General features: G+C 55.7%; 1 protein-coding gene across 1 annotated transcript; it reads left to right on the forward strand.

The window, feature by feature from the left end:
* The first annotated feature begins 4,023 nt into the window (after positions 1-4,023).
* On the forward strand, positions 4,024-25,782 carry PLBD2 (phospholipase B domain containing 2). The gene is made up of 12 exons (XM_042962035.1): positions 4,024-4,375; positions 10,800-10,893; positions 13,335-13,493; positions 15,400-15,500; positions 15,716-15,930; positions 20,047-20,144; positions 21,926-22,086; positions 22,714-22,809; positions 23,056-23,127; positions 23,744-23,896; positions 24,465-24,627; positions 24,845-25,782. Exons 1-12 carry the CDS (start codon positions 4,086-4,088, stop codon positions 25,010-25,012), a joined length of 1,770 nt encoding a protein of 589 aa, XP_042817969.1. The 5' UTR covers positions 4,024-4,085; the 3' UTR covers positions 25,013-25,782.
* Positions 25,783-26,991: the final 1,209 nt, after the last annotated feature.

Raw genomic sequence — 26,991 nt, forward strand, 5'->3', positions numbered from 1 at the left:
TCACATACTTACCATTGTGTGTGTGTGTGTGTGACCTCTCCCTGCCCCGCACCTGCCCTGTGCATGATGGAGGCGTGTGGGTGGAGGCTGGGGGAGGAATGGCCTCACGCAGACATGCTTTCGCATGCTCAGAAAACATCTGACAGACACATTTGCCACAGCTCTGGATTCTCACAAGGAGCTCCCCTCCACCCCGTCCTGCTACCCCAACAATCGTCCCCCTCCCTGCGGCCGCTCCATTCTCCAGGGGTTTGGCCAGGGAAAACGCGAGTCGTCCTGGATTCCTTCTCAGCCCACGCCGGCCCTTCCCTCGGCAAATCCTTTCCTGAGAATGACAAAACCACACCCCGAGAGTGACAAAAACCACACGTCGCCGATATGGCCGTCGCCCCCGGTCAGAGTGCTGGGTCGGCTGCAGGACCTTCCTCACTGTGTCCCTGTTTCTGTGTCCCTGTGATAAGGGTGTCCCTTATCACCCTCTGCTGTCAGAGGGACTCTGCCAAAATACGAAATCAGATCACGTTTTCCTCTGCTCCAAACCTCCCCCCTGAGGAGAACAGGTTTGCAAATCATTTCTCTGATAAGGGACTTGGACGTGGCATGTGTAAAAAACGAAGACTCCACCCGAAAAGGGCAAATAACCCGCCAAAAACTAGGCAAAGGGTCTGATCGACATCTCTCCGAATAGACACACAAGGGGCCAATGGGCATGGGAGATGTGCCCCATGTCAGTTGCAGAAATGCGAATCAACACTCAGATATGTCTTCACAGCCCCGAGGGTGGCCGTGACTTAAAAAGAGAGACAACAGGTGCCGGTGAGGATGTGGAGACGATGCCACCCCCCCCCCCCCCGGCCAGTGGTGAGAATGCAAAATGGCACAGGTGCTTTGGAAAACGGGTTGGCAGATCTTCCAAATGCTAAATCCAGAATCGCCACGTGAGTCCGCGCGTGGGTCAACTCTGGCGCCACATCAAAATACCACAGATTGCGTGGCTTAGACCACACACATTTTACTTCCCACAGTTCTGAAGCCTGGGAAGTCCAAGATCAAGGTGCCAGTGTTCTTAGCTTTGGCCCCGTGAATTTTATTTAATTCAGTGTTGCTGAACACATCGCTGTCATTATCAAGGATGCTCAAACTGTCCCGGTTTTCACCAGTGGGAATCTCTCTGCCAGCCGGGGTCCTGCCCCGTGGACACAGTTCCCTCCTTCTTTGTGTACTTTCGTGGTTTCGGGCACAAGATGTTCCAGGCTCGTCTTGTACTTTCCCTGGCCCAGCCCTGGAGTTAGCCTTTTCTTCACGGAGCCCTGACTCTCTTTGGTGCCCCCAGGGTGGCATTGCCCCTGGGACATCTTAATTGGACAGAGCAAGGACATATGTATGTGGATTTCTAGGTATAGTGACAAACCAGGAGTTCATGCTAATACCTCCAATCCAGCCCAATGCCACGATAATCTTCTGAGGCCTCTTTCTAGCTTTCCATATTTGTATTTCTCTCCTCCCGCAGTGACAAACCCGGATCCCGAACCGGCATTATATTTATTCATTTGCTCAGTCCTACAATACCCGGAGAAGAGTTTCAGAATACCTCTTTGGAAAACCAAATTTGTGACACAGAGTTCGAGACTCATTCAGTGCAGTTATGTGATTTATTTGAAATAAGTCAGGTGTGGGGGCACCTGGGTGGCTCAGTCGGTTAAGGGTCCAGCTTCGGCTCAGGTCACGATCTCACCGTTCATGGGTTCGAGCCCCGCGTCGGGCTGTGTGCTGACGGCTCGGAGCCTGGAGCCGGCTTCGGATTCTGTGTCTCCCTCTCTCTCTGCCCCTCCCCTGCTCATGCTCTGTCTCTCTCTGTCTCTCAAAAATAACTAAACATTGAAAAAAATTTAAAAAAATAAGTCAGGTTTGTTTGTTTCTGCTTGTATTCATTTTTATGGATTTTCCCCATATTGCTGACGTGGATTTCTAAAAAAATATTTTTTTTTATTTTTGAGAGAGACAGAGCATGATTGGGAAGGGGCAGAGAGAGAGGGAGACACAGAATCCGAAGCAGGCTCCAGGCTCCGAGCCGTCAGCACGGAGCCCGACGTGGGGCTCGAACTCACGAACTGTGAGATCATGACCCGAGCCGAAGTTGGTGCTCAACCAACTGAGCCACCCAGGAGCCCCAGACTTGGATTTTTTTTAAAGTACACAAAATATCAACACACTTCCCAAAGTCAAAACTATGCAAAAAGAGAACACTGTATTTTCGTTTTATTGGAATTTAAAAAAAAGAAAACTACCAAAAGTTGTCTTCACGGACATGTCATTCTCTCTCCTAACCCTTCCACCCGTTTCTCACCTACCTCCTTGGGAAACTAATTTCATTGGTTTTCGGTTTATCCCTCCTGTGTTTCTTTTGCAAGAATTAGAAGCTTCAAGTAAAAAAACACCGCATATTACATACACTTTTTCACACTTTGTTTTTTCAATGAACACTATGTGTTAGTAATCTATAGAAAATTTCCTTATTCTTTTTTTTTTTTTTTTACAGCTGCATAGTACTTCATCTTGGAGCTGATCCAGTTACTAAATGAATTTCATGTGTATGGGCGTTAGGGTGTTTCCAATATTTTTTTAAGTTTACTATTTATTTTGAGAGAGAAGGGGCCTGCATGCATGGCGGGGGCGGGGGTGGGGGTGGGGGTGGTAGGGGTAGAGGCGGAGAGAGAGAGAGTGAGAATCCCAGGCAAGCTCCCTACAGTCAGCGCAGAGCTTGATGTGGTGCTCGATCTAATGAAACTTGACATCACGACCTGAGCCAAAATCAAGAGTCAGATGCCTAAGTGACTGAGCCACCCAGGAGTCCCAGGTGTTTCCAATATTTTAAAATTATGAACAAGGCTGCAGTGAACGAGCTTATGCATAGATATTTAGAAGAGGAATTGCTGGGTCAGGAGGTAAACGCAAGTGAAGTTTTTTGAGACATTACCTATTTCTCCCCCATTTAACACATCTACCAGCAAAGTAGGCATGTCTATTTCCCCAGAGTCATCAAGAGCGTAAGCTGTCAAGCTTCTTCATGTGTTTCTAATCTGAAGGGTGAGAAGTAGTTTTTTTTTTAAGTTTCTTTGAAAAGTAGTACAGCTTATCCGGCTTCTCCCAAGGATAACGTGCCACTTAACCAAAGTGCAATGATCAGCGCCAGGAATTTGACATGAACACATCACTTTTCACTAAATCACAGACCTTATTCTGATCTCCCCTGTTTTTACACGCACTCAAAACTTCTGCTGTATATTTCATTGAAATTTTATCCTCAATGTAGCTATAATTTGGGTGTCTCTTATGGCCAATGAAGTGAGCATTTTTCATAAGTTTAAGGATCATTTTTACATCTTTTTTCATCAATTGTTCACATTTTTGTCTATTTTTCTATCTGGTTTCCACATTTTCCCCTTTCACATTTAAAGAGTTCTTCATACATTAATGGTATTAGCCTTTATCTATAACAGATGTTGCACGTATTTTCTCTTTGTCAGTTAGCTGTCTTTTGACTTTGCTTATGGCGTTTTCCACGTGTAAAAGTTACAGAAGATTTTATGTAGTCAAATGTATTGATCTTTTTTCACATCTGGATTTTAAGTCATAGTTGGAAGGCCTTCTCCCCACCCCCCCCCGCCCCCACACACAAGCTATGGAGGAATTCACCCATATTTTTTTCACCACTTCTGGTTTTGTCATTTACATCACGTTCTCATCATTTAGGAGTTTGTGTTTGTGTATGGTGGGAGGAGTGGATCCTGGGTCAGATAAGTACATAGAACAAAATATTAGCCATAGATGGCAGGCACACGCTTGCACCTTTTCTCAAGGTTTGACAATTTGAAAGATAAACAGGGGGCAAAGCGAGCGAGGCAGTTGGCTTAGGTGGACAGGGGCGCCGGGGCCCTTTAAGACGGGCCCCGCCCACCCCGGAAGAGCTCGTTCAAGCCCCGCCTCCCGCCGCGCTCCGCCTTCTCCCCGCCTGCGCCGGCCTAGCCCTCCGCCGCCGAGTGCAGTCACGTGAGCCGGGCTGCGGTGCCCCGGTCCGCGCCGTCATGGTGGCCCCGATGTACGGCTCCCCCGGCGGCCGCCTGGCCCGGGCGCTGACGCGGGCCCTGGCGCTGGCCCTGGTGCTGGCCCTGCTGGTCGGGCTGTTCCTGAGCGGCCTGACGGGCGCGATCCCGATCTCGGGGCGCCAGTGGGGGCCCGACGGGCCGGTCCCACCCGCCTCCCGCAGCCGCTCGGTGCTCCTGGACGCCGAGACCGGCCAGCTCCGACTGGTGGATGGCCGCCACCCTGACGCCGTGGCCTGGGCCAACCTCACCAACGCCATCCGCGAGACCGGGTGAGGGTTGGTCCGACTCCGCGCGGGACCCGCTGAGGGAGGGGGTTGCATGGACACCGGGCCTCTCGCCTGCCCCTAGAACGGGGCCCCTGTCTCCCCGAGGGTCACTTTTCCCGCCCCTGAGACTGCAGCACAGCCATCCGGACCGGATCCCTGGGGCTAATGCAGCATCTCTCAGCTCATGGGGACCAGTCCCTGGCCTTGAGCCAAAGGTGACAGTACCTCTGTTACCCTAGAGACCAGATCCCTGCCACCCAGGCCCCAGTGACTCCATCTGGATCAGGTCCGCGGAGCGCCGCCCCCCTCCCCCCATCTTGGGCCCGAAGGCTGGTGATAGCTCTTCAAGAGAGAAACTCTCATCTCACTTCCTTGGTTGTGGTGGCTTACCCCATGGGTGCCAGCTTCCTGCCTCTGTTCTAGAACCAGGGCAGCGGGACTGAGCCTAGATTGTAGGCCAGTGGGAAAAGCGCGAGGTCCCTAAATTCACATAGACCCAGATAGTGTGTTTGCTTGGGCTCTTCTTTCTCTCCTCTCTCCCGGTCCTCTCTCCTGATCCTCTCTCCTCTCTCCTGGTCCTCTCTTGCTTGGCCAGATAGTATGGAGCCAAGTGCTCGGTCCTTGGTAGTCACGATTGCTGTCCTTATCGCTGGGCCCCCGGCTGTCGTTCTGACTCCCTTGCTTGTCTGGGCTCTCATTTCTGTGATTCAGATTTTGGATGTGCTCCACTGGGAGGTTGAGTGGTACCCTCTCAGGCCCTGTACCAGGGCTTGTGCCCATTCATTCATTCATTCATTCACTCACCTGATGTACTTGGCTTTGGGGACACAGAGCTGAGCAAGGTGAGGGTCCCGATTCAGTGGGGAGGCAGACAGTGCCAGGAGGGAAACCTGAGCCCGTGGGCGTGGGGAGAATTGCCTAAAAGCCTTGTCAGCAGGGCTCAGGCCCTGGATCAAGGCTGTGTTGGGGATCCTAGTGAACCCTAAGTTCCCCTCTACTGCCCTCCCACTGCCTCCATCCACTTTGGTGGCATGCATTAATTCCTGCAGGTGTTGGGGAGATACAGAACGTGGGAGACACCCCCATTCTGGTGCTTTGTGGGACTTGGGAGGGTATCAGGTAGACAGAGGGGACATTGTGAGGAAGGGTTTGCTGCAGACACAGCGGGTGGGGCTAATCTGGGAAGGCTCCCAGGGAGAGGAGGCCACAGGGTGGGCTAGAGTCTATGGCAGGAACTAGGGCTCTGTGGCTCTGTGACTCTGGAATCTGGTTACCCTTTCTCTGCTGACTCATACGTGTTTTGGGCCCTAACAAAGCCAAGAGGGCCTGACAAATCTCTGCCTGAATGCTGGCTAGGAAGGAGGCACAGAGGTGAGGCCCCGCATAGGGCGGGGGCTTTGTCTTCAGGAGGCCCCCACTGGGCTGTGTTGCTCTGAATTCTGGAAAACAGAGGTGGAGAGAGGACTTCCTTGATTGTGCCGGATGGAAAGGTCTTTCAGGCCCAGCTCCTTTGCTCTGCGACCTTTGCTCTGTGAAGGGTAAATCCCTTCACCTCTCTGAACCCATTCCCTCCTCTGAAAGGAAGGGGGGGGGGAAATTCAGTGGGGTCACAGAAAGCACCTCTGTTTCCTGAAAGAAGGAATGAGTGAAAGAAAGGAGCAGGTGCCCTCTGCCCCATTTTACAGTTGGGGAAACTGAGGCCTAAGGCAAGAGGCCAGGTCTCTTCTGTGCTTCTCGCTCTCACCTCCCCTTTCCAGCATCCTTTCGGCCCAGTCTTCCCATTTAGCACTTGGGACCATGATGTAGGGAGAACTGTACCAGAAGCAGGGAAACTGAGGCCCTTCAGAACAACCTCTTAGAACTCAGAGGTAAGACGAACTACATGTGGGGTTTCCTGGTCCCCGATCAGCAAGAACCGCCGAACTGTGGGTGACTGTCTCATTTTTCCAAGGATGGAGGCCAGGAATTTGACTCGTCTTTTGTTTACCTGGACTCGGGATCTCTCCTCCTTCTGTCCCCCAGATTTTGCCACAGGATTGTCTGGCTAAATTCCATTTCCTCTTCCCACATAGTCTGCCCTCTCTCAGTTGTGCTGTATCTGACCTTGGACCGATACTCCCCGTGAAGTCTGAAACAGTTAGGATTGGGTGCGTGGGCATCTGAGCTGCCCCAGGAGGCAGAGCCTTCGCCAGTTTGGCTCTGACCTTGGTGCTGGGGAGGCTGAACCCTCCAGCCTTACCTTTTCCCCCTTCCTTGATGCCCCCCTCCGTCAACCAGCTGCTTGATACAAATCACAGATCACCTTGGAGTCAGGAAAGGAAGAGAATACCAATAAGAGGGAATTAACCTGTTAAGAGGCAGAGAACCAGCCCAAATCCACCAGCCAACAAGCAGAAGCTTGTGAAGTGGATAAATACCATCCAACTGTTCTTGGGAGTCAGAAAAGATAATCATATTCCATTGAGAATGAGGAAGGAGTGATAGCCCCAGATGAGGTAGGGTGGCCTACATACCGAGGGTGCCCAGGGTACCCTATACCCCGAAGCAGGGCATGGTGGCCAGGGGAGATTTGTGACCCCCAGCTCATCTCACAGGAATGGGCTGGTTTTTCTCAAACGTGGCCTCTTTAGACCCTGGAATCGTCAGGCATTAGGCACCGACAGCGTAAAATCACAGTGTGGCCCATAGACTTTACAGAAAAAACAAAAAAAAAAAACCAAAAAAAAAACCGGAGGGAACAGATCAGTGTGCCAACTTTTTATTTTTGTCGAAGGAGTGCATTAAGAACAAAACAGAGAAGCATTTATTGACCTCTGTCAGTTTTATCTCCTAACAGATCAGCTCTTTTAGAGCCAAATAAGCAGAAAGGATGTGTTCTTTAATAGAGAGCAGTCTAATGGGTACATTAAGCTTCAGAAATGCTCTTATCAGTGGTTTTCTCTTGACCGGGGACCGGGGTAGAGTTTGGCAAAGTGGTCAGCACAACAGGGAACCTAGAGGCCGTTTGCCCAAATTCAAGCTTCCCCGTTTTACCGATGGGGAAGCTGGGGCTGGAAGGGCAAGGACGTGTGGTATGAGGCCGAGTGTCTGCTTTACTGTCAGAGACATTTGGGGCCCTTCGCCTGCCTCATCTCTGTGGTGACAACCTTGGAAAAGAAATCATTTGATGGGTGCCCGGGTGGCCCAGTCGGTTAAGAGGCTGACCCTCGATTTCCGCTTAGGTCCTGGTCTCACAGTCCGTGAGGTGGAGCCTGCATTGGGCTCGGGCTGACATCGCTGAGCCTGCTGGGGATTCTCTGTCTCCTTTTCTCCCTGCCCGCCACCCCCCCCCCCCATAAACAAATACATATTAAAAAAAAAAATCATTTGATTAGGCCCAGGGCCTGTGGCAACAGAGGGATCCTCAGAGATCAGCCTCAGGGGCGCCAGCCCTGAAATCTGGTGACTTAGAACAAAGCCCCTTGAATGGGAACTCCCTCCAAGCAAAGTGTTCTGGAAATAGGCGGAAACCCATCAACCTGGGTTTTCTGAGGGCAAAGTGAATACAACCCACCTAAATGGAGTCACCTCAGTTGCCCTTTGGAACGAGGCCGCACACCAGGAGATGGGGGGGGGGGGAGGGTGGTGGGGCTATCGCTTCCTGCTGCTTCTTCCTCGTTTCCGTTCTCTTTTAAGTTTTTGGAATTATTATGCAAGTAATGAATTGTATTAGACAGGTAATTAATTATTATACAAGCAATTCTTGTGGTAAAAATCCCAGCAGTCTAGAAAGTTAAGACAGGATGCATGAAGTAAATATATAGCCCCATAGATAACCAGTGTTAGCTCTTTCTTCCAGAACTTTCTGTGCATAAATAGGCCTAAGTATGTATGCCTATGTATAAGCATGTATGTATGCTATGTATGTGCATGCGCCCGTGTGTGTGTGTAAAACGCTTTCACACAGACCAATTGCGCTTCTCTAATTAAAAAAAATCTTTTTTAAGGTTTATTTGTTTAGTTTGAGAGAGACAGAGACAGCATGAGCGGGGGAGGGGGAGGGAGAGAGAGAGAGAGAGAGAGAGAGAGAGAGAATCCCAAGCAGACCCCGCACTGTCAGCACAGAGCCCAACGCCGGGCTTGAACTCACGAAGCCATGAGATCATGTCCTGAGCCGAAACCGACAGTCAGACGCTTAACCGACTGAGCCACCCAGGCTCCCCTAACTTTTTTTTTTTTTTTAAAGGAAATTCTTTTTTTTAAATGTTTATTTATTTTTGAGACAGAGAGAGACAGAGTGCAAGTGGGGGAGGGGCAGAGAGAGAGGGAGACACAGAATCTGAAACAGGCTCAGGGCTCTGAGCTGTCAGCACAGAGCCCGATGCGGGGCTCGAACCCACGGACCGCGAGATCATGACCTGAGCCGAAGTCGGACGCTCAACCGACTGAGCCACCCAGGCGCCCCAGCTAATTTTTTTTTTTTTTTTTAACGTTGCCTCTGAAATCTCGTCAGCACATGGCACTCTCTTCCCTTCAGAGCAGTCTCCCTGTTATGTCATTACCTGTTTACATGCCGACCCCTCCCCCCCTCCCCTGCATTGGCCTTTGGAAGGCTGAGCCTGCTTGTCATTCATTTCTTGTCGCCTGGTACCCAGTAGGCTCTCAACGAGGCTTGCTTGCCCAAAGTATCAGGCGTGCACATTTTGATCGTCTTTTCCTCTCCAGAGCCCTCTCTGGGGCTGAGCTGTTCCGGGCCTGGACCCCTTCCGGGGGCTTTTTAGCCGCCTCCCCATGAGGCTGTCCTGGCTGAGCCTGGCTGTGCCCTGTTTTGCCTCACACTCTCATTAGTGCCTTCCCGTAGCCCTCATTTTCTTCGCAGGAATTGCCTTAACCAGCGTTTCTCCCCTAGGTACAGAAGTCACCTGGGTGAATAGTTTGGTGTCCTTGGAGCGAGGATGAAATCCGGAACCACACGGGAAAAGATGGATAGACTTGGCCGCACACACACGAAAACCTCTGTGTGGCAAAAACAAAAGCGAAAAATCAATGAAAACGCAAACATATTTTCAGCGTTAGTGACAAGCGGAGGGCTAATGTGGACGTAGAGAATTTCGCAGATCAATAAGCAAAGATAAACACAAGGGAGAAAAGAGTAAAGCGCGTGAACCAAAGAGCTACAAATGACCAATAAAAATGTAAAGACGAGTGCAATTTAACCGAGGAAAGGATTACAATGAAAACAACACAATGGAATTTTTCCACCATTGCCCGAGCAAAGGTGGGAAAGATTGATAGGAATCTTTCCCAGCCAGGAGTGTGTACCTTGCGACGAGGCAGCCTGTTAGTTAGAAACACGGGGCCTCGGGCCCTGCCCCGGACCTCCTGATCAGAATCTGCTTCTGAACAAGGTCTTTTAGCGACATGGATGCACATCAGAGTTTGGAAATGCTGCTTCCCAGGGGGAATGGGAGCCAGCCTGCCTGGAATTGAATTTCGGTTCTGCCCTTTGCCGGCTCTGTTTCACGCTGTGGGTCTGCGGACCTGGTCCGCTCCATGTTTCTGGGAGCAGCGGGCTGGCTGGGGCATGTTCTCAAGTCAATAGCAGAGGCATTTTTTTTTTAATGTTATCTATTTTTGAGAAAGAGAACCAGAGTATGAGCTGGGGAGGGGGAGAGAGAGAGAGGGAGACGCAGAATCCGAAGCAGGCCCCAGGCTCTGAGCGGTCAGCAACAGAGCCCGACGCGGGGCTCGAACTCATGAACTGCGACATCACAACCTGAGCCGAAGTCGGACGCTCAACCGACTGAGCCACCCGGGCGCCCCAAAGGAGGCCTCTTGAGGGCTGATCTTATAACTGGCACACGGTCATTCCCACCCATGTTCTGTTGGCCAGAGCAAGTCCTGTGATGTGACCGAGCCCAAATCAATGGGGCAAGGAAGCGCTTGGCCATTGGTGGGAGGGACCACAAAGTCGCACAGCAGAGGGCACAGATACGGGGAGGGGAGGGCAGTAGCACAGGCTCCCGCAGCAGTGACATAACTCTGTGCCTTAATTTCCTCCTCTTGTGTGATGGCGGGTGGGGGTAACCATGCCGACCTGGTAGGGTTGTAGGAGGGTCGCAAGGATAAATGAGTCCGTACCTAAGAAGTGACTAGAACAGCGTCTGGCGCAGCGGAAGCCCTCACCGGACGCTGGCTGATGTGATTGTGGGGGGTGGGACGTGGATTGGTACGGCTTTGTGGGGGACGGATGTTTGTCAGTGTTTACTGAAGTGACAAAAACATGTGCCCTTTGACCCAGCACTCCTCTTGATGGACATTCGCGCGAATGGCCGTTCCTCACTATGTTTTTCAGGGTTTACCGCTAGAGATGGCCGTGTGCCCAGCTGGGGGCTGGCTTTGCATCTGTCCCCGCGCTGACCAGGTGTCCCCTCTCCTCCCCGTCTAGATGGGCCTTTCTGGAGCTGCGCACGAACGGCCGCTATAACGACAGCCTGCAGGCCTACGCGGCGGGCGTGGTGGAGGCCGCCGTGTCTGAGGAGGTAAGACCGGACCGGGGGGCGGGGAGGGGGGGACCCAGGGCTCCTGCCTCCCGTCCCACCCAGCGTGTCCCCCAGGGAGCTTTGAAGGGCTCTGAGGTGAGGCGTGTGCCCCCACCTCCCTTCTCTCCCTCACCCCAGCCCCGGGCAACCCTCCTGTGTAGATTCGCGTATTGTTAGCAAGGTTTCATATGAACGAGTGGTCGCCTGTGTCTGGCTCCTTTTACGCGGTGTCATGTTTTCAAGACGCATCCACGTTCTAGAGTATATCGAGCCTCGCTCCTTCTCGTGGCCACGTGATTCTGTATCGTGTGGATAGAGCCCATTTCATTCATTCGGTCGCCCGTGGACGGACACCCGAATTATCTCCCCTCTCTTACTTCTGGTGACCTACTTGTACTTCATGTGATGAATCCCCAGGCAACATACCTACTAATCTGCTTTACTTGATTTGGGGCGCTGTGAAAGGGATCTCATAAATTTCCGAAGTCAGCCCGGGTCACAAGTAGGTGAGGCTGTGGAGTGACAGCCATTCTCCCCGCCCCCCGCGTGGGTGGAGGTGTGAAGCCCGCTTTGGAAAATCACTGGGCAGTAAAGAGCGGAGGCTGCCCACGCCTGGGGTTCCAGCGGCCCCAGTCGTCGGGTGTGCCCGGGGCCACCCGAGGACGCGCTCGAGGGGCTCAGAACTGCCTTAAGGTGGCAACAGCCGAACACCCCTGGCGCGTGAGTGCCCAGATGGTGCTATGGTGGCAGGGAGCCGATGACAGGGCCTTGACAAGGAGTGAGCAGCCGAGCTGCGTCCAGGTGCTCGGGGGCGAGAGGGAAGAGCATGTGACAGACGGCTGCACGCAGTGGGACACTCCTTTATGAAACTCACGCTCCTCGTCGCGATACCCCAGCAGCACTTTGGGACGCCCTCCTGGGATCCCGATGTCCGGGGAGCTGCTCAGACGCTGGGTCGGGCCTGTGCTGCTTGGGGCGCTCGGTGGTGAACGAGACCTGATTCCATCTCTCGGGGGGCCCGTAGCCTGCCAGGAGCAGCGGGGCAGGGCCACAGGGCTCCCCTGTAAGGAATCCCCAACGCGTGTGCCCGGGGCTTTGCCCGCGTTCTCTCCCTGATCCTGCTCACCCCCCCGAGGCCCAGAGAGGGGAGATTACTCACCCAGGGTCACACAGCCCATCAGCAGGGAAGCCAGCACTCAGACCCGCCTCTGTCCGCCCAGAGGTTCTGCTGCCTCCCCTATTGGCCCCGGGGGGCTTCCCGTGACTGGCCACTGCGTCCTATCCTAGGCTGTGTCCCCTGCGCCCAGGCCGGAGACTGGTGTAGGCCAGGCACTTGGCAAATGCTTCTGGAAGTAGGGGAAGGCTGCATGGTCGAGGTGGCATCTTACCGAGGCCTCGAGGGCTGAGTAGAATGTGAGGGTGTTTCAGGGAGGTGAAGGCAGAGTGGGGGTCCCTAAGCGATCAGTCTCGGGGGACTGGGTGCCGCCACGGTCCCCTCAGTGACCTGTCTGTCTTGGGAATATTTCCGGTGTGAGGGGCGTGGCCCAGTGAGGTCCGTGCTTTGGGAAATGACACATCTACACCTTCCCACGGTTCGAGTCTTGACTCTTTGATTCATTACCTAGAGGACCTCGGGTAAGGTCCTCGCACGCCTGTGCCTCAGTTTCTGCAGCTATGAAGTAGGGATGCTGACAGAGTGCTGTTAATGCTGGCTACGGGCAACCGGCCACTTGTCCGTCGCGCTGCAAGTTAGGGGACTTCCCTCCCCCGGCTGGAATGTCACTGGGTGGATTTGGGATTCCAGGTCAGGTCTGGCTGATCTTGGCCGGCCTCCCCCGGGCTTCTGCAGTCAGCTGACAGGTCAGCCGGGGCGGCCGGGTGACCTAGAATGGCCTCATTCCTGTGCCTGGGGATGGGCTGTCTGCCAGCTGGGGTGATGGGGCGGCGTGGTCTTTAACCTCCCAGGAAGGTGGTCCAGGCTTGCTCGTGTGACCTCAGAGCAGCGGGGGTGTGGAGGGCCTCTTGAGGGCCGGTTGAACGGGCACGCGTTCTCTTGCCCCCATGTCGGTTGTGAGTTCCTTGCTGTGTCCTCGGGGCTTAGGATGGGGACACAGTAGGTGCGTGAACGCACCAGCTGACTGACTGGGGACGTAGACTGGGCGTCTCCGGTAACGGAGGAGGCCCAGTCTGAACAGACTTCGAACGGTGAAGGCTTTCAAAGGAGGGAGGCAGCCAGAGGCTCTGGGCCCCCGAAGGGACGAGAGCGGCGTGGGGGGAGGAGAGCAAAGGTGCGGAGGGGGCCTCCCAGGGCGCCTGGGCTCTTTGGCGGCTCGGGTGGGGGCGAGGCATCGGAGCCCGAGTGGGGGGCCGGCTGGGTCCTCCGCGAGGGGAGCAGCCCGGCTGCGCCACCCCTGCCCCCGCCCACCTCGTCCGCCCCGCAGCTCATCTATATGCACTGGGTGAACACGGTGGTGAATTACTGTGGCCCCTTCGAGTACGAAGTCGGTTACTGCGAGAAGCTCAAGAACTTCCTGGAGACCAACCTGGAGTGGATGCAGGAGCAGATGCAGCGGAACAAGGGCTCTGCTTATTGGCATCAGGTGGGCGTGGCCCCCGTGCCCATTGGGCGGGGCGGTGGGCGGGGCTGCTTTGGGGACCTGACTCTGCTGTGGGTGCTGTTGCTCTGACCGCCGCCTCCCACCCCTCTTCGCCGGCCCTTTCCCCTCACTCTCTCCTTCATCCTCCCCTCCATCAGTCAGGCCTTCCTCTTTCCTTCCCTCCCTCTCCAGCCACCCGTCCATTCCTCCATTTGTCTGTCCATCCATCCAGTCTTCCCTCCTTCCCTCTCTTCTTCCCTTTCCCTCTATCCCTCCCTCCCATCTGTCCTTCCAGCCATCTCCCCACCCACCCACCCACCCACCCATCCGTTTATCCATCCACCTACCCATCCATCCATCCATCCACCTACCCATCCATCCATCCATCCATCTACCCACCCACCCACCCACTTCTCCATCCAGCCATCCAGTCTTCCCTCCCGCCATACTTCCCTCCCTCCCTTCTGTCTTCCTTTTCCCTCAATCCTTCCTTCTCTCCCTTTCACCTGTCTACCCATCTGTCCATCTTCCATTCATCCTTCCCTCCCTGTCCATCCTTCCCTCCCACCCCGCCCTCTGTATGTCTGGTTTGTCCACACATTTACCCCCCACAAGCTTCTCCCATCTTTCACTCTCTTCCTCTCACCCATCTGTTACCCCCACCCATTATAGCCCCACCCTTCCCGCCATTGATGTGCCCCACTGGGTTGTCTGTCTGTGTCCCTGTGCACCGTCTACCCATCTGCACACTTCCCCCCTACACCCCCTCCCATTCACTTGCCCAGCTGTCTGTCTGACCAACCACCTTGTCTGCTTTATTCCTCACCTTCTTCCTGGCCATCGGTCCTTGAAGCACCTGTCAGTGTGAGTCTGTCCATCTGTAGCTCCGTCATGCCTGCCCTCTCTCCCCGTCTTAAATCTTGCCAGGGGCTGCCCTGTTCCCTGGGGATCATGCCCACACACCTTGCTGACCACGCTCTGTGCTCCAGCCTCCCTGACCTCCTGGTTCCTTGAACCCTCCTCTTCCCTCAGGGCTTGTGGCCCGCTGCTCTTTCTGCCAAGAGCACTTCCTCTGCCTGGCTCGCCCCCCACCCCTCACCTCTGTCCGGTCCTCACACTTCCCTGTGGTGCCCTAGTGAGGGACTCAGAGTCTGTCTTCCACTGCCCTTGAGGACAGGCAGGGATCACGTCTACTTTGTTCACCAAAATACTCCCAGTGCCCAGCACAAGGGCCGGCACATAGTGGGTGCTTTATATGTAAGGGATTGCTGAATATTTATAGATGAAGGAATGGGTCTGTCTTGTCCTGTCTGCCCATCCAGTCTATGCACCTGATTAGACATCTGTCCTTCTGTCCACCCTGCCATCCATCTGGACGATTGCTTCTCTTTCCTTTCCTTCTACATAACTTAGTGGCCACCCATCCATCTTTCAGTCCTGCCTGCCTGTCTGTCTGTGTAGCTTAGCCTTTTGCCCATCTGTCCATCCATCTTACAGATGCTAGGTGCATGGTCAAGGCCCTACGGGGGACACAGTGATGATCTCCCTGGTTATAGAACAGTGACAGTGACAATGGGGAGAAGTCAATTACAAGACACATGCCCTGAGGCAGCAGCGCAGCCAGTAGCTAAACTCAGAATTGGGAGCAGTTGACAATGGGTCAGGGCTGGCTGGGAGGCTTCCTGGAGGAGGTGGCTTTGAACTGGGCTCTTAAGTGGGAGTGATTTAGGTTGGAGCAGGGAAGAGACATATAATTAAATAAGTAATGGCAGGAAGGGTGGGTGCTGGGTAAGAGGGGGGTCAGGGCTGGCTGGAGCCATGAGGGTGCACCTGGGCCGCTCCTGCTCTGTCTGGATCCCCAGACCAGAGCCCCTCCCACCGCCTCACCCTCCCTCTGCCCCTCCCTCAGGTGCGGCTGACCCTCCTGCAGCTGAAGGGTCTGGAGGACAGCTATGAAAGCAGTGTGACCTTTCCGACTGGGAGGTTCACCATCAAACCCTTGGGGTTCCTGTAAGTGCCACCCCCGGAGTGGACAGGGTAGGGTAAAGGGCCCCGCGCCTTATAGTCAGACAGACCTGGGTTCCAGTGCCCATTCTGCCGCTGCCTGGCCCGGCCTCGCACCGCTTGGCTCACCTTCCAGAGCCTCAGCTTCCTCCTCTGGGAAAGGGGTGTGTAAGTGCACTCCCGGCAGGCACGGTGACCCTCTGGTGCCCGGCCCTGCCCAGCCTGTTGCAGCTTGCTGGGGACCTGGGAGACCTAGAGCCAGCCCTGAACAAGACCAAGAGCAAGCACGTCATGGGCTCTGGTTCGTGCTCCGCCCTCATCAAGCTGTTGCCTGGCCAGAGTGACCTCCTGATCGCCCACAACACCTGGAGCTCCTACCAGAACATGCTGCGCATCATCAAGAAGTATTGGTTCCAGTTCCGGGAAGACCCCCAAGGTGGGTGGATGCGGGTGTATCTGCGCACGTGGGCGCGTGTGGGCGCGCGGGGCGGGCTGGAGGGTGGGCGGAAGGTGCGGGCCTCGGCCCCACGCACGCCGCGGGGCCGCCCTCAGAGTTCGTCTCATTTTTAACACGTCTGTTTCCTTTTAGTTCGTACTTTACAAGGTGTGTCAGTCACCCGCTGCTGCGTAACAAGTCAACCCCAGTGTAAAACAACCAAAGCTTGAGACCCAGCCATTCACTTGTGCTCGCGTGTCTGTGGGTCGGCCGGGTAGTTTTGTCATCCGGGGCCAGGCAGGCCCGGCTGATGGTGGCCGGGTCCCTGACGCTTCTGCGGTCAGCGGAGGTGGGACGGCCGCATTTGCCCGTCTGGGGCTTGGCCGTCAGCTGGGTGTTGGGGCGGCCGGGCCGGCCCAGGCTCCTTCGTGTGACATCTGGGCAGGGAAACGTGGGAGGCCTCTCGAAGGCTGATTGAAACCGTTGCTCAAAGCAAGTCAAGTGACCCGCTCAGATTTGGGAGGTGGGGAAGCAGAGCCTACTGTTTGAGGTGAGGAATTGGAGGGTCCCACTGCAGACGGTATGGGTGCGAGATCGGGAAGAATGATGGCCATTTGCGCAAATGCTCAGCTGCGTGAGGAGCATGCGAGTACGTTCTTCCTGTCCAATGTGAAAACTTTGCAACTGAGGCCCAAGTGCCCCAGAGTGGCTCCCCGCCCACCGATCCCTGGCCCCAGCGCTGCAACCCCCCCCCCCCCCGCCCCGAGGTAGCCACTGTCACATGTTCGCAGTGCCTCCCTCTTGGCGACCCTTAAAAATCAAATGTTGCCAGGAGGTGGCGAGGCAGTGGGGAAACATACACCCTCCTCCTCTGCTTACGGGACTGGGGCTTGGTGCTGCCTCTTTGAAGACGAGCCCAGCCGGCCTCTAATAAGATTCAAAACCTGTCTCTCCCATGGTCCAGCAGTTCTTGGCTCGGGTCTGTCCCTAGAGAAACATTGCGACTTCCTGCACAGAGCCCGGGTACAAGGATGTCAACTACCATAATGGTTTGGAAACAACCTAATGCCCGTTAATTTCAAGTAAATGTCTGAATTGACTGACACGTATACAGAGAAGTGTGCGCGTCATTCGTGTGGAGATGGGATGTTTGCGGCTTGAACGGCCCTGGGTGCAGCACCCACATTTGGCCTCACCCCAGCATGAGCTCCCTCTGACTTCTTACAGCACAGACGAGGTTTGCCTGATCTCGAACGTCACGCGAGTGGAAACACGCGGCATGTGCTCGCCTGTGTCTGAATTCTCCCGCTTAGCGTGATGCCTGTCGGGCTCGTCCATATTGTCACCTGCAGCCATAGGTCTCTCCTTTCCGTTGCTGTAGATCCGTGAACACTGTAATGTCTTTTTAAAAAACCTACGTAAGGGGACGCCTGGCTGGCTCAGTCAGGAGAGCCTGCGACGCTTGATCTCGGTCGTGAGTTCGAGCCCCACGCTGGGAGCAGAGTTTACTTCAACAAAAACCTACATAAGTTATACACATGTTACAGAAAATTGGAAAATACAATAAAACATTCACATAGAATCACAATCACTTTGAATGCCGCACGACCCCTGGGAGATCGTTTCGGAGACTATTTGGTTATGTTTTTTCCGAGACTGAAATATACTTTATTTTTCCATTTGCTTTAACTGATTTGTATTATGCTAGTAACATGTGAATACATTCGTGCAGACACAAATTCTAGCGATGTAGATGAAGAAATACATCTCTCCCGTGAAACCCTTCTCCCAAATTCCAGACCCCTCCTAAAAGGACACCTGTTGCCACTTTGGTTTGGAGCGTCTAGATTTTTTTGGATGCCTTTATAATGTGTATGTATGAACCTTTTTTTTTTTTTTTTTGGTTAAGTCTTTATTTTTTATTTTTATTTTTATTTTATTTAATTAATTTGTTTATTTATTTATATTAAATATAATTTATTGAGGATGGCACCCGTTGGGAAGTCTTTATTTTTTAGAAAAGCTTTAGGTTTACCGACAAATTGAGTGGCTATCACAGAGAATTCCAATATACCTTCCCACTCCTTTCTCCTATTATAAACATGTTGCATTGGTGTGGTGCATTGGTTAACAGTTGATCTACCAATATCCGTATGTTACTATCAACCGAAGTCCTTAGCCTACATTCAAGTTCGGTCTGAAAAGTATGGTCGTACAGATTTTGGTGAATGCACGATGATGCGTATCCGCCTTTATAGTATTATACAGAAGAGTTTCACTGCCCTAAAAAGTTTGTTTTCTGTTTTGTTTTTTTTTTTAAACTTAAATGAGATCATACCGTATGGATTGTCTGCAGCTTGCTCCCTTTGCGCAACAGCTGGCCTTGGAGAATTTTTTTCTTAATTTTTTTTTAATGTTTATTTTTTTGGGGGGGGGGGAGGGGCAGAATGAGGGAGACACAGAATCGGAAGCAGGCTCCAGGCTCTGAGCTGTCAGCACGGAGCCTGCGAGATCGTGACGTGAGCTGAAGTCGGACGTTTAACTGGCTGAGCCACCCAGACGCCCCTGGCCTTGGAGAAGTTTTGATAATTGCCATGTTCAGTCCACCTTCTAACTGCTGGATGTGAAACCTTAAACTAGTTCTTAGTTGAGGACTTGGGCCATTTCCAGGTCTTTGGTGTTTGCAAGACAAGTGGGCCCCCAGGTAGAAACACTAGGTTAAAAGACGGGATAATTAAACATTTTAGTCTCAAGATGCACACAGCCAAACTGCCTCCAAAAGTGGCTGGGCCAGTTTACACTTGTCCACAAGGCTGGGAGGTATCAGCTTTCCCCTCAACCTTGCCAGCACTGGGTGTTATGGTTTTTTTCCATTTTTGACATTCTGATGGGTCATAAATGACATCCTGGACTGAGCTTTTTTTTTTTTTTTTTTTGTATTAACTTTACTGATGGTTAGTTTAAACACACGTGTAGGATGTATATATTGATGGGTTTGGACAAACACAGGCCGTCATGTAACCGCCACTCAGTAAAAGCAGAGAACACTTCCGTCCCCTGGGAAGGTCCTTGTGCCCTTTGTAGTTATCCTTCCGGCAACCACACCCCTGATCGCCTTTCCATTACATTAGTTTTGCCTGTTCTAGAACTTCATATACACCCCTCCCCCCGATTGGAGGCCTACTGTGTACTGCCGTGGGCTAGACGCTCTTCACCTTGGCACTCTTGGAAGTTAAATCCTTAAAGAAAAGGGAATCCCTGCCACTTTCGACAACATGGACGAACCTGGAGGGCATTGTGTGAAGTAAAATACGTCGGACACAGAGAGACAAATACAGAGAGAGGCGGGGGGAGGGTGAAGCAGGGGGACGTTGGCCGAGGGCACAAAGTTTCCGTTCTGAGATGAGTAAGTTCTGGGGATTCGAGGTTAACAACTGGGTCGTGACACTTGAAATTTGGTAGGAGAATAGACCGTAAGTACTTTAACCCACATTAGATGGTAACTATGTGAGGTGATGGGCGCCCTCGAGAGCTTGACCGTGGGCATCACTTCACAGTGTGTGTGTGTGTGTGTGTGTGTGTGTGTGTGTGTGTGCCGGGTGCCTGGGTGGCTCAGTCAGTCAAGCGTCGGACTCGATTTCGGCTCAGGTCATGATGTCACAATGGTGAGATCGGGCCCTGTGCTGAGCGTGGGGCTTGCTTGGGATTCTCTCTCTCCCTCCCCCTCTGCGCTTCCCTTGCTCTCCCTCTCTCTCTCTCAAAACTAAACTGTTACTAAAAAAATTTAAAAAGGAAAGCCAAAGTGTTCTAGTAAACGAAATATATTTTTAAAGAAATGTGTGTGTATATATATCTCTTTTTCTTCTTTTTTTTTTTTGCTACTGGCTTTCCTTTTTACACATGCACACACAGACGCACACACACACACACACACACACACACACAGCAAAAGCATGGTTTGCTACACATCAGAATGGATGGAGGCCCCCCCTGAGGCCTGCTTCTCCCCACCTGGAGGCTCTGTGTCTTGGGCGGGGGCGCAGGGGTCCCCGGATGGGCTTATCTGACCTGCACCCCTATCCCCCGCTGGGCTTACTCTCCCCCACCCCCCCACAGTGAACTCTCCGCTGGCTCCTGGCAACAAGCTGGTCTTCTCATCCTACCCTGGCACCCTCTTCTCCTGTGACGACTTCTACATCGTGGGCAGCGGGCTGGTGAGTGTCCCTCTCATGTCGCCTTTCTCCCTGGGGCTGCCGATCCCCAGTCCCTGCCGGGGCTGCACATTGTCTGCTCCGCGATCACCCCCTCAGCGATCCGTCGCTGGTTTGGGGGCCCGTTTGCGGTTTTGTTCGTGTGTCTTTAGCATACGCCGTCCCTCCCTCCACCGTGACCTTGCTGTTTCTTGTGCTGCCTCCCCTCTTGCCTTCCGCACACTCTCTCTAGCCCGGCCAGGTTTTCTGAATAAATGTTGTTTCCAATGTGTTGTTTTTAATCGGTTTTCCTGGCCGGGGTCCAGACTCGTTCAGAAATCTGTTCCTGGCATCCCCGAGCCGGGGCATTGAGCCCTGAGATTGCAACATGCGGAGGAGAAAAAACATTGCTTTAAAATAATACCCTCCTCGCAGAAGGTGCCAGTTCCCGGCGTGGGGTGGGGGGCGGCGGGGAGGGGCTCCTTCCTTCCCTGTTGCTTTCTGAGAGAAGCGTGGGGCTTAGCTCCCTTAAATGTGGAAGGAAGCGCGAGAGGGCCAGGTCGTGGGGGCGGGGACCCCCTCGCTGCAGTCCTGGTGGGGAAAGGAGGGTACAGTCTGGGGAAGGACAACTGAGAAGGTTTCATCCAGTTCCCTGGCTGGTGCCCCGGCAGGAAATTAACCTTCCAGCAGGGTCCTTAGCTGTCTCTGTGCCACAGACGCCTTTGGCAGGCGAGGGGGTTGTGGACCCCCTTCTCAGAGTAATGTTTTTAAATGCATAAGCCAGAATATAAGGGATCATAAAGGGAACCAATTATACTGAAACGCGTTGATCGCAATACCACGTAAGGAACCTTTGCATGTTGTACACGTGCTGCTTACTGAACGCACTGAAGGCCTGACCACCATGACGTAGAAGGAACGGGGAGCAGAAATGATATCCTGAGCGAGGTGCCGCCCTGTTGCATGCTGGGCAGACGTCTGTGACCTCTCTTGGTGACGGTCTCCGGTGCCACTCATGCCACGGGGAGCTGCCAGTGGAAGGAGATGCCGAGTTTCAGTTCGGTGGAGGTGGGAACAGAGATGCACTGTTTTCCCCTCCCAGTCTGTGGGCTCCCCTTGTCCCGCCCCCGGCTCAGAGCCCCCCTGCCCCGAGAGGGGAAACCGCCCTCCGGGGCTTTCCGGGCCACGCCGGTCCGAGTTCTGGCAGTGGCTTTGGGTGCTAAGAGCGGTAGAGCGAGGCACAAGGAAGGGACGGGGTGGAAGGAGTGGAAGAAGGTGTTCCCACCCGGGCGTTGCTATCACGGATTGGTGTGAGAGCCGCAAGTTCGGTGATCGAATCTCGGCCCATCCGCTTACCAGCCATGACCTTTGGCGCGTCCCCTGGCTGTTTCGGGCCTCACTTTACCTTTCAGTAAAGAGGGGCATCAGAGGTCCTGCCGCGTTTTCCTCAAGCCCCCCGACTTGCCCTGCAGAACTGCAAGGCAGGTGTAGAAATGGGATGCCGTCTCTCTGGGGAAAGATTTGACCGACTTGGTCGGGAGAACGGGTCCGGAGGAGCAGCACCGTGGGCTCTGTCCGGGGCTGTTCTCCGGGACAAAGCTGGATGCGTGATCGTGAAGCCCCCTCGGCGCTCAGCCAAGGAGCCAGTGAGGAACGCGCACCCAAACCAGGACCCGGGGTTTCCAAAAGCTGTGAATAACCAGTGTGCGGACCACGATTGGGGCAGCGTTGCCACTTGGTGGCAGCGTGCCCCGGTTGTAAGTCAGGTGGCCCTTCAGTGCAGCGTCCCTTCTGCTCTCCCACAGGTGACACTGGAGACCACCATCGGCAACAGGAACCCGGCCCTGTGGAAGTACGTGCAGCCCAAGGACTCTGTGCTGGAGTGGGTCCGCAATGTCGTGGCCAACCGCTTGGCCCTGGACGGGGACGCCTGGGCGGACATCTTCCAGAAGTTCAACAGTGGCACGTGAGTGGGCTTCTGGCACTGTGGCCTCCTCATCCCCGAAATGGACCAACCCCCCCTCTAACAGTCACGCCCCCGGGGACCTGACGTGGCACCAGGGCCACATACCCCACACCCTCCGCAGAGCCCTCATGGTTCTTGCTGGAGTTGGAAAGTGCCTTAAAGTCTTCTCCCTTGTCTTATATTTAGGGAAACTGAGGCTCAGGAAAGGAAGGGCTTTGCCCCTCTCCTGCAGGCTCTTCTATCCAGGGACAGGCTCTAAGAGGGAGGCCAGGAAGAGAACCTGGAATATGAGAGCTCTGGGGACAGGGGAGGGCTGTGTGAGGAAGGGGGCATGCGTGGATGAGGGCCCGTGAGCCAGAGACACTGGAGTGGACATTGCAGGGCCTTGGAAGGTTGGGCAGAAAAATTGACTTCTGTTCCAATAAGCACTGGGGAGCCACAGACTCCTCTGGAGCAGGCAGACAGTATGATGAGAGCTGACGACACCTGTTCAAGCTGCAACGTCAGGGTGACAATCAGACGGCCGGACATCCCCCTCCCCACCCCCACCCCATGAGTCCTGACTCCGCGGGCCACTGGGGCAGTGTCCCCAGGGTGTGTTCAGTCCCCCTTCCTTGGGCACGGCAGGTACAACAACCAGTGGATGATTGTGGACTACAAGGCGTTTGTCCCCGGCGGGCCCAGCCCTCGGAGCAGGGTGCTCACCGTCCTGGAGCAGATCCCGTGAGTACTGTGGGAAGGACAGAAGGGTGTTCCAGGCAGAGGGAACTGCCTAGGCAAAGGTCTGGAGGCATGCCGGAATGTGTGTGGGAAGGCGAGCGTCTGAGGAAGGCCAGGTGGGAGAGGGGAAGATTCAGGACACAATCTACCCCGGGGCAGTGGGGAGCCATCAGGGGTTCTGGAGCAGGGCAGCGCCCACAGGTGCTCCTTTTCTCACCGGTCTTGCCCCGTCTGTCTTCTCGGTCCCAGGGGCATGGTGGTGGTGGCCGATAAGACCTCGGAACTCTACCAGAAGACCTACTGGGCCAGCTACAACATCCCGTATGTCCCCACCCCTGCCCCATACCCGCCTCACCCTTGCTCAGCTCTCCGGGCTGGCCAGGGGTCCTTCCGTGCGTGATCTTTTCAACCCGTGGAGCAGAGAAACCGCTCTGCCCTTTCTTTGGCCAGAAAAGCCCTGCCGGTCTGGGGGCTTAGGTCTGCACCCACGGCAGGGTGGTGGGGGTTGGCCCGGCTCAGGTGCCCACGCCTGCCGTGGCTCCCTCGCCGTGTGTCCCGTAACTAGGCTGCGCAGCCGCAACCTCTTGGCCCTCTGTCCTCTGCCAGACGAGAGATTTGACGCTTACGACCCCCTCCCGGCAGCCACGGCCACTGTTCCCATGTCACAGATGAGGAAACTGAGGCCTTGCGCGAATGCCCTTCCACAGCTGTTCAGTGGCGAAGTGAGCGTCTGAACCCATGTCTCTGGGACTGCAGAGCCTAAGCTTGGTCACCTCACCAAGCCGCCCCCACCCGGCCTCAACGGAAGACGTTGTTGCTGTCCTGTCGTGGTTGTTAGTGATCATGTTCTGGAGTGACCCCCCCCCCCGCCCCCCCGCCTCCTGGGCCACAGCCAGCGCGGTCAGAGGCCGGGAGTGACCCTCCTTGTGCCCCGTAGGTACTTTGAGAGCGTGTTCAACGCCAGCGGGATGCAGGCCCTCGTGGCCCAGTACGGGGACTGGTTCTCCTATGACAGGAGCCCCCGGGCCCAGATCTTCAGGCGGAACCAGTCGCTGGTGCACGACTTGGACTCCATGATCCGGCTTATGCGGTGCGTGGGGCAGCGGGAGCCCCGAGTCCCGTGGGGGCTTTCTGTGCGCTTTCCTGGCCCTCGTGTGACCCTCACGGCGAGCCCGGGGGCCGCGGGGCGGCGGCCAGCTGTAGCCGCGGGTGCGGGAGCCCCGTGGCGCTGTCCTCCTGTTCCGGGCGAGGGTGCCGGGCAACTGTGGGGTGGGCCACCCCGTGCCAGGCACCGTGCCCGGTGCCAGAGAACCCGCACCCAGCAGGGGCGCCCTGGCCGTGGGAGGCGCAGAGCCCGTCAGGCGCGCGCACCGATGTGGGCATGAGCTCAGGCTGGCGGAGCCCCGAGAGATGCCAGAAGGGGGTAGGATGGGGTATCTAGCCCGGCTTGGGGTTGGGGGCGGCCTGAGCAGAGACGAGACGCTGAGCAAGGTACGGGCAGGTGCAGGGGTGAGGGAGGCCCGGGCGGCGGGGTTGGGGGGCGGGAGCGGGCACCTGAGGGCGGGTGGCTTGTCCCGGGGCTCTGCCGCCACGGGGAGCCCAGCCCCCTCCTCGGCCCCCTCTTCCCGGCGCAACTGATGCCCCCTCCCCTCATCCAGGTACAACGACTTCCTGCACGACCCACTGTCACTGTGCAAAGCGTGCAGCCCGCAGGCCAACGCAGAGAATGCCATCTCGGCCCGCTCCGACCTGAACCCGGCCAACGGCTCCTACCCTTTCCAGGCCCTGCAGCAGCGCTCCCACGGGGGCATAGATGTGAAGGTACGGCCCGCCCTGGGCCTGGGGGCTGGGGTGGGCTTGGGGAGGAAGGGGGGGGCGGTGACGGCTCAGGTCAAAGTGGATGGCAGGACAGGAGGCAGGGTCGGCGCTGGGCTGCGGTCGGGGTCAGAGATAGGGCTGGGGGTCGGGGCCCTCCGGATTGGGGCGGCTCGGGGCCCGGCCTGGGCTGGTGCTCAGCGGCCTCTGCCCTGGCCCCCAGGTGACCAGCATGGCCCTGGCCAAGGCCTTTCAGCTTGTGGCGGCCAGTGGCCCCACGTGGGACCAGCTGCCCCCGTTCCAGTGGAGCTCCTCGCCCTTCAGCGGCCTGCTGCACATGGGCCAGCCCGACCTCTGGAAGTTCTCGCCCATCGAGGTGCGGTGGGACTGAGCCTCCGTCTCGGCCCCACTGACCCCCGCGGGGCCACCACGGGCCGCTGCCCCTACCTCCCACCCGCCCGCTCCGTGGGCTTTGTCACCTGCTGTGCCCAGATCTGGGACCCGGGTCTGCCAGGGTTACTCTCATCTGGGTCGTCTCCTAGGTGGGACACGGGGCCCGCCAGGGCCCAGCACTGACTCGTTCGCTCCCCGTAAGTGGGCGAGTGCCGCCCTTGTCCCCTGCCTCTGCACCTCTCTCTCTGCCCCGTCTGCTTCTCTCTCTCCCCCGGCCTGGGGCCCTGTCCTCATGCTGCCCTCTCCTGAGGGCTTGGGAGGGGTCCTCGGATGGGGTTCGGGGCCCCTGCTGGGGCAGCGGGGGACTGTCTGGGTCCCTGCCTCCCAGTGTCATTCCTGCCGGTGGCTCTGGAGCTTGTGGGGTTTCGGCCCCGAGACCTGGGCGTTGCCTCTGGTTGGCATCCGTCCTGCCACCTCCCGCCCCTGCCCCCCTCGGGAAGCAGCCCCCTGGTTTCCCTCCTGGGCGGCTTCCCTGAGGACAGAAACTTGAAAACAAACAAAAACCAAAGTTTCTGGTGACTTGTGGCTGCAGGGGTGTGAGTGTGCTTCTCTTGAGGGGCAGATGAGAGTGTTGGCCTCGTTGGCTGCAGCCTTGTGCCCCTTGCCCCCCGACTTGGGCCTGCCCTTGGCCTCTGGGCCGTGCCCACAGCTCCCCTGCTGTAGGAACCAAATCGCAGGCTGTGCTGCCATTAAATGAGAGGCCGTGGCCCCTGTGCTGTGCTTTTTGGGGCAGTGGGGAAGGCTGGGTTGCTGCCTTTTCTCCTCTCTGGTTTGGGTTCTAGACCATCCACTCTTGCATTCTCTTGTCCATTCTTCTGTCTATCCACCTATCCATTTATTCATTTGCCAACCCTCCTATCTGTATCTACTCACCACCCATCCAGCCATCCATAGATCCATCCATTTTCCATCCATCCAGCCAGCCAGCCAGCCAGATGTTCACTGAGCGCCTACTTTGTTCTGGGTCCTGTCCTGGGGCCTTCTGAGCCAACAAGACTTTCCCAAGTTCCACTGTGGGGTACTACACAAGACGAAACAGAGCCTGTCACCGTCTGACCTTAGCTGGGTGGTCGACCCCAGCCTTCAGCTCTTGTAGTGGGCGGAGGGGTCTGCCTCGCCTCTTTTGGGGGCTTTGTGCCGACAGAGGTCGGACAGTGGAGGCTGGAAGCAATCCAATGTTCTGGGCAGGTTTTCTTAAACTGAGCGCTATTTTAGTCGCAGTCTGGCCCCCGGGAAGAATTTTGGGGCCCAGGGGCTGCTGCTATGCTGTTCCTTCCAGCCCTTCCTTGGTATTCCGTCCCCTGTAAGATACATGTGTGCCCCTCCTGGCTGGAAATCGGGGGATGGGCCTGTGTCCCGGGCGGGCTTGGGGTAGGGTCCCCGCTCTCCCCTGAATCTCACAGCCCCTGCTGTTTGCTCGGCTGGGTGGGACTCTGCGGAGGGAGCCGCATCGTGTCCTGAGGGGCTCCGCGGGGGTCTCAAGCTTCACCCTGACCTTGGGGATTCAATGAATTGCCTGAGGCTGCTGCCGAAGGCGCAGGGATGCCCGTGAGCAGCGTGGGTGCCCCTCTCGGACCTCGGGGAGCCCTGGCAGGCCTTCCTCGGTCTGTTTTTCGTTCGCTGGCTTCCGCCCACGCTTTCCTCGGAAGACGGGTGTCGTGGTTTGAGTGACCTTCTCTTCAAGTCCGCCCCTTCCCCTACCCCCGAGATGGGTGTCCAGTCGGTGTAGCTTTGCCCACCCCCACCGGTAGGGGGCTCGCTGCTCTGCTCCCAGCGGTTCTGTGCTAAAGTCATTCGGCTCCCAGGAGGCCCTCCTGGCCTCGTCCGCCTCTCCGGCTGGTTCCGCCTCCAGTGGAGGCAGCCCTTGCCCCAGCTCTGGTTCGGCGCCCTTCCTTGCTTCCTGCTCGCTGCCTCCGG

Source organism: Panthera tigris, chromosome D3 (assembly GCF_018350195.1).
Source record: "Panthera tigris isolate Pti1 chromosome D3, P.tigris_Pti1_mat1.1, whole genome shotgun sequence".
In the NCBI taxonomy this organism is placed as follows: Eukaryota; Metazoa; Chordata; class Mammalia; order Carnivora; family Felidae; genus Panthera; species Panthera tigris.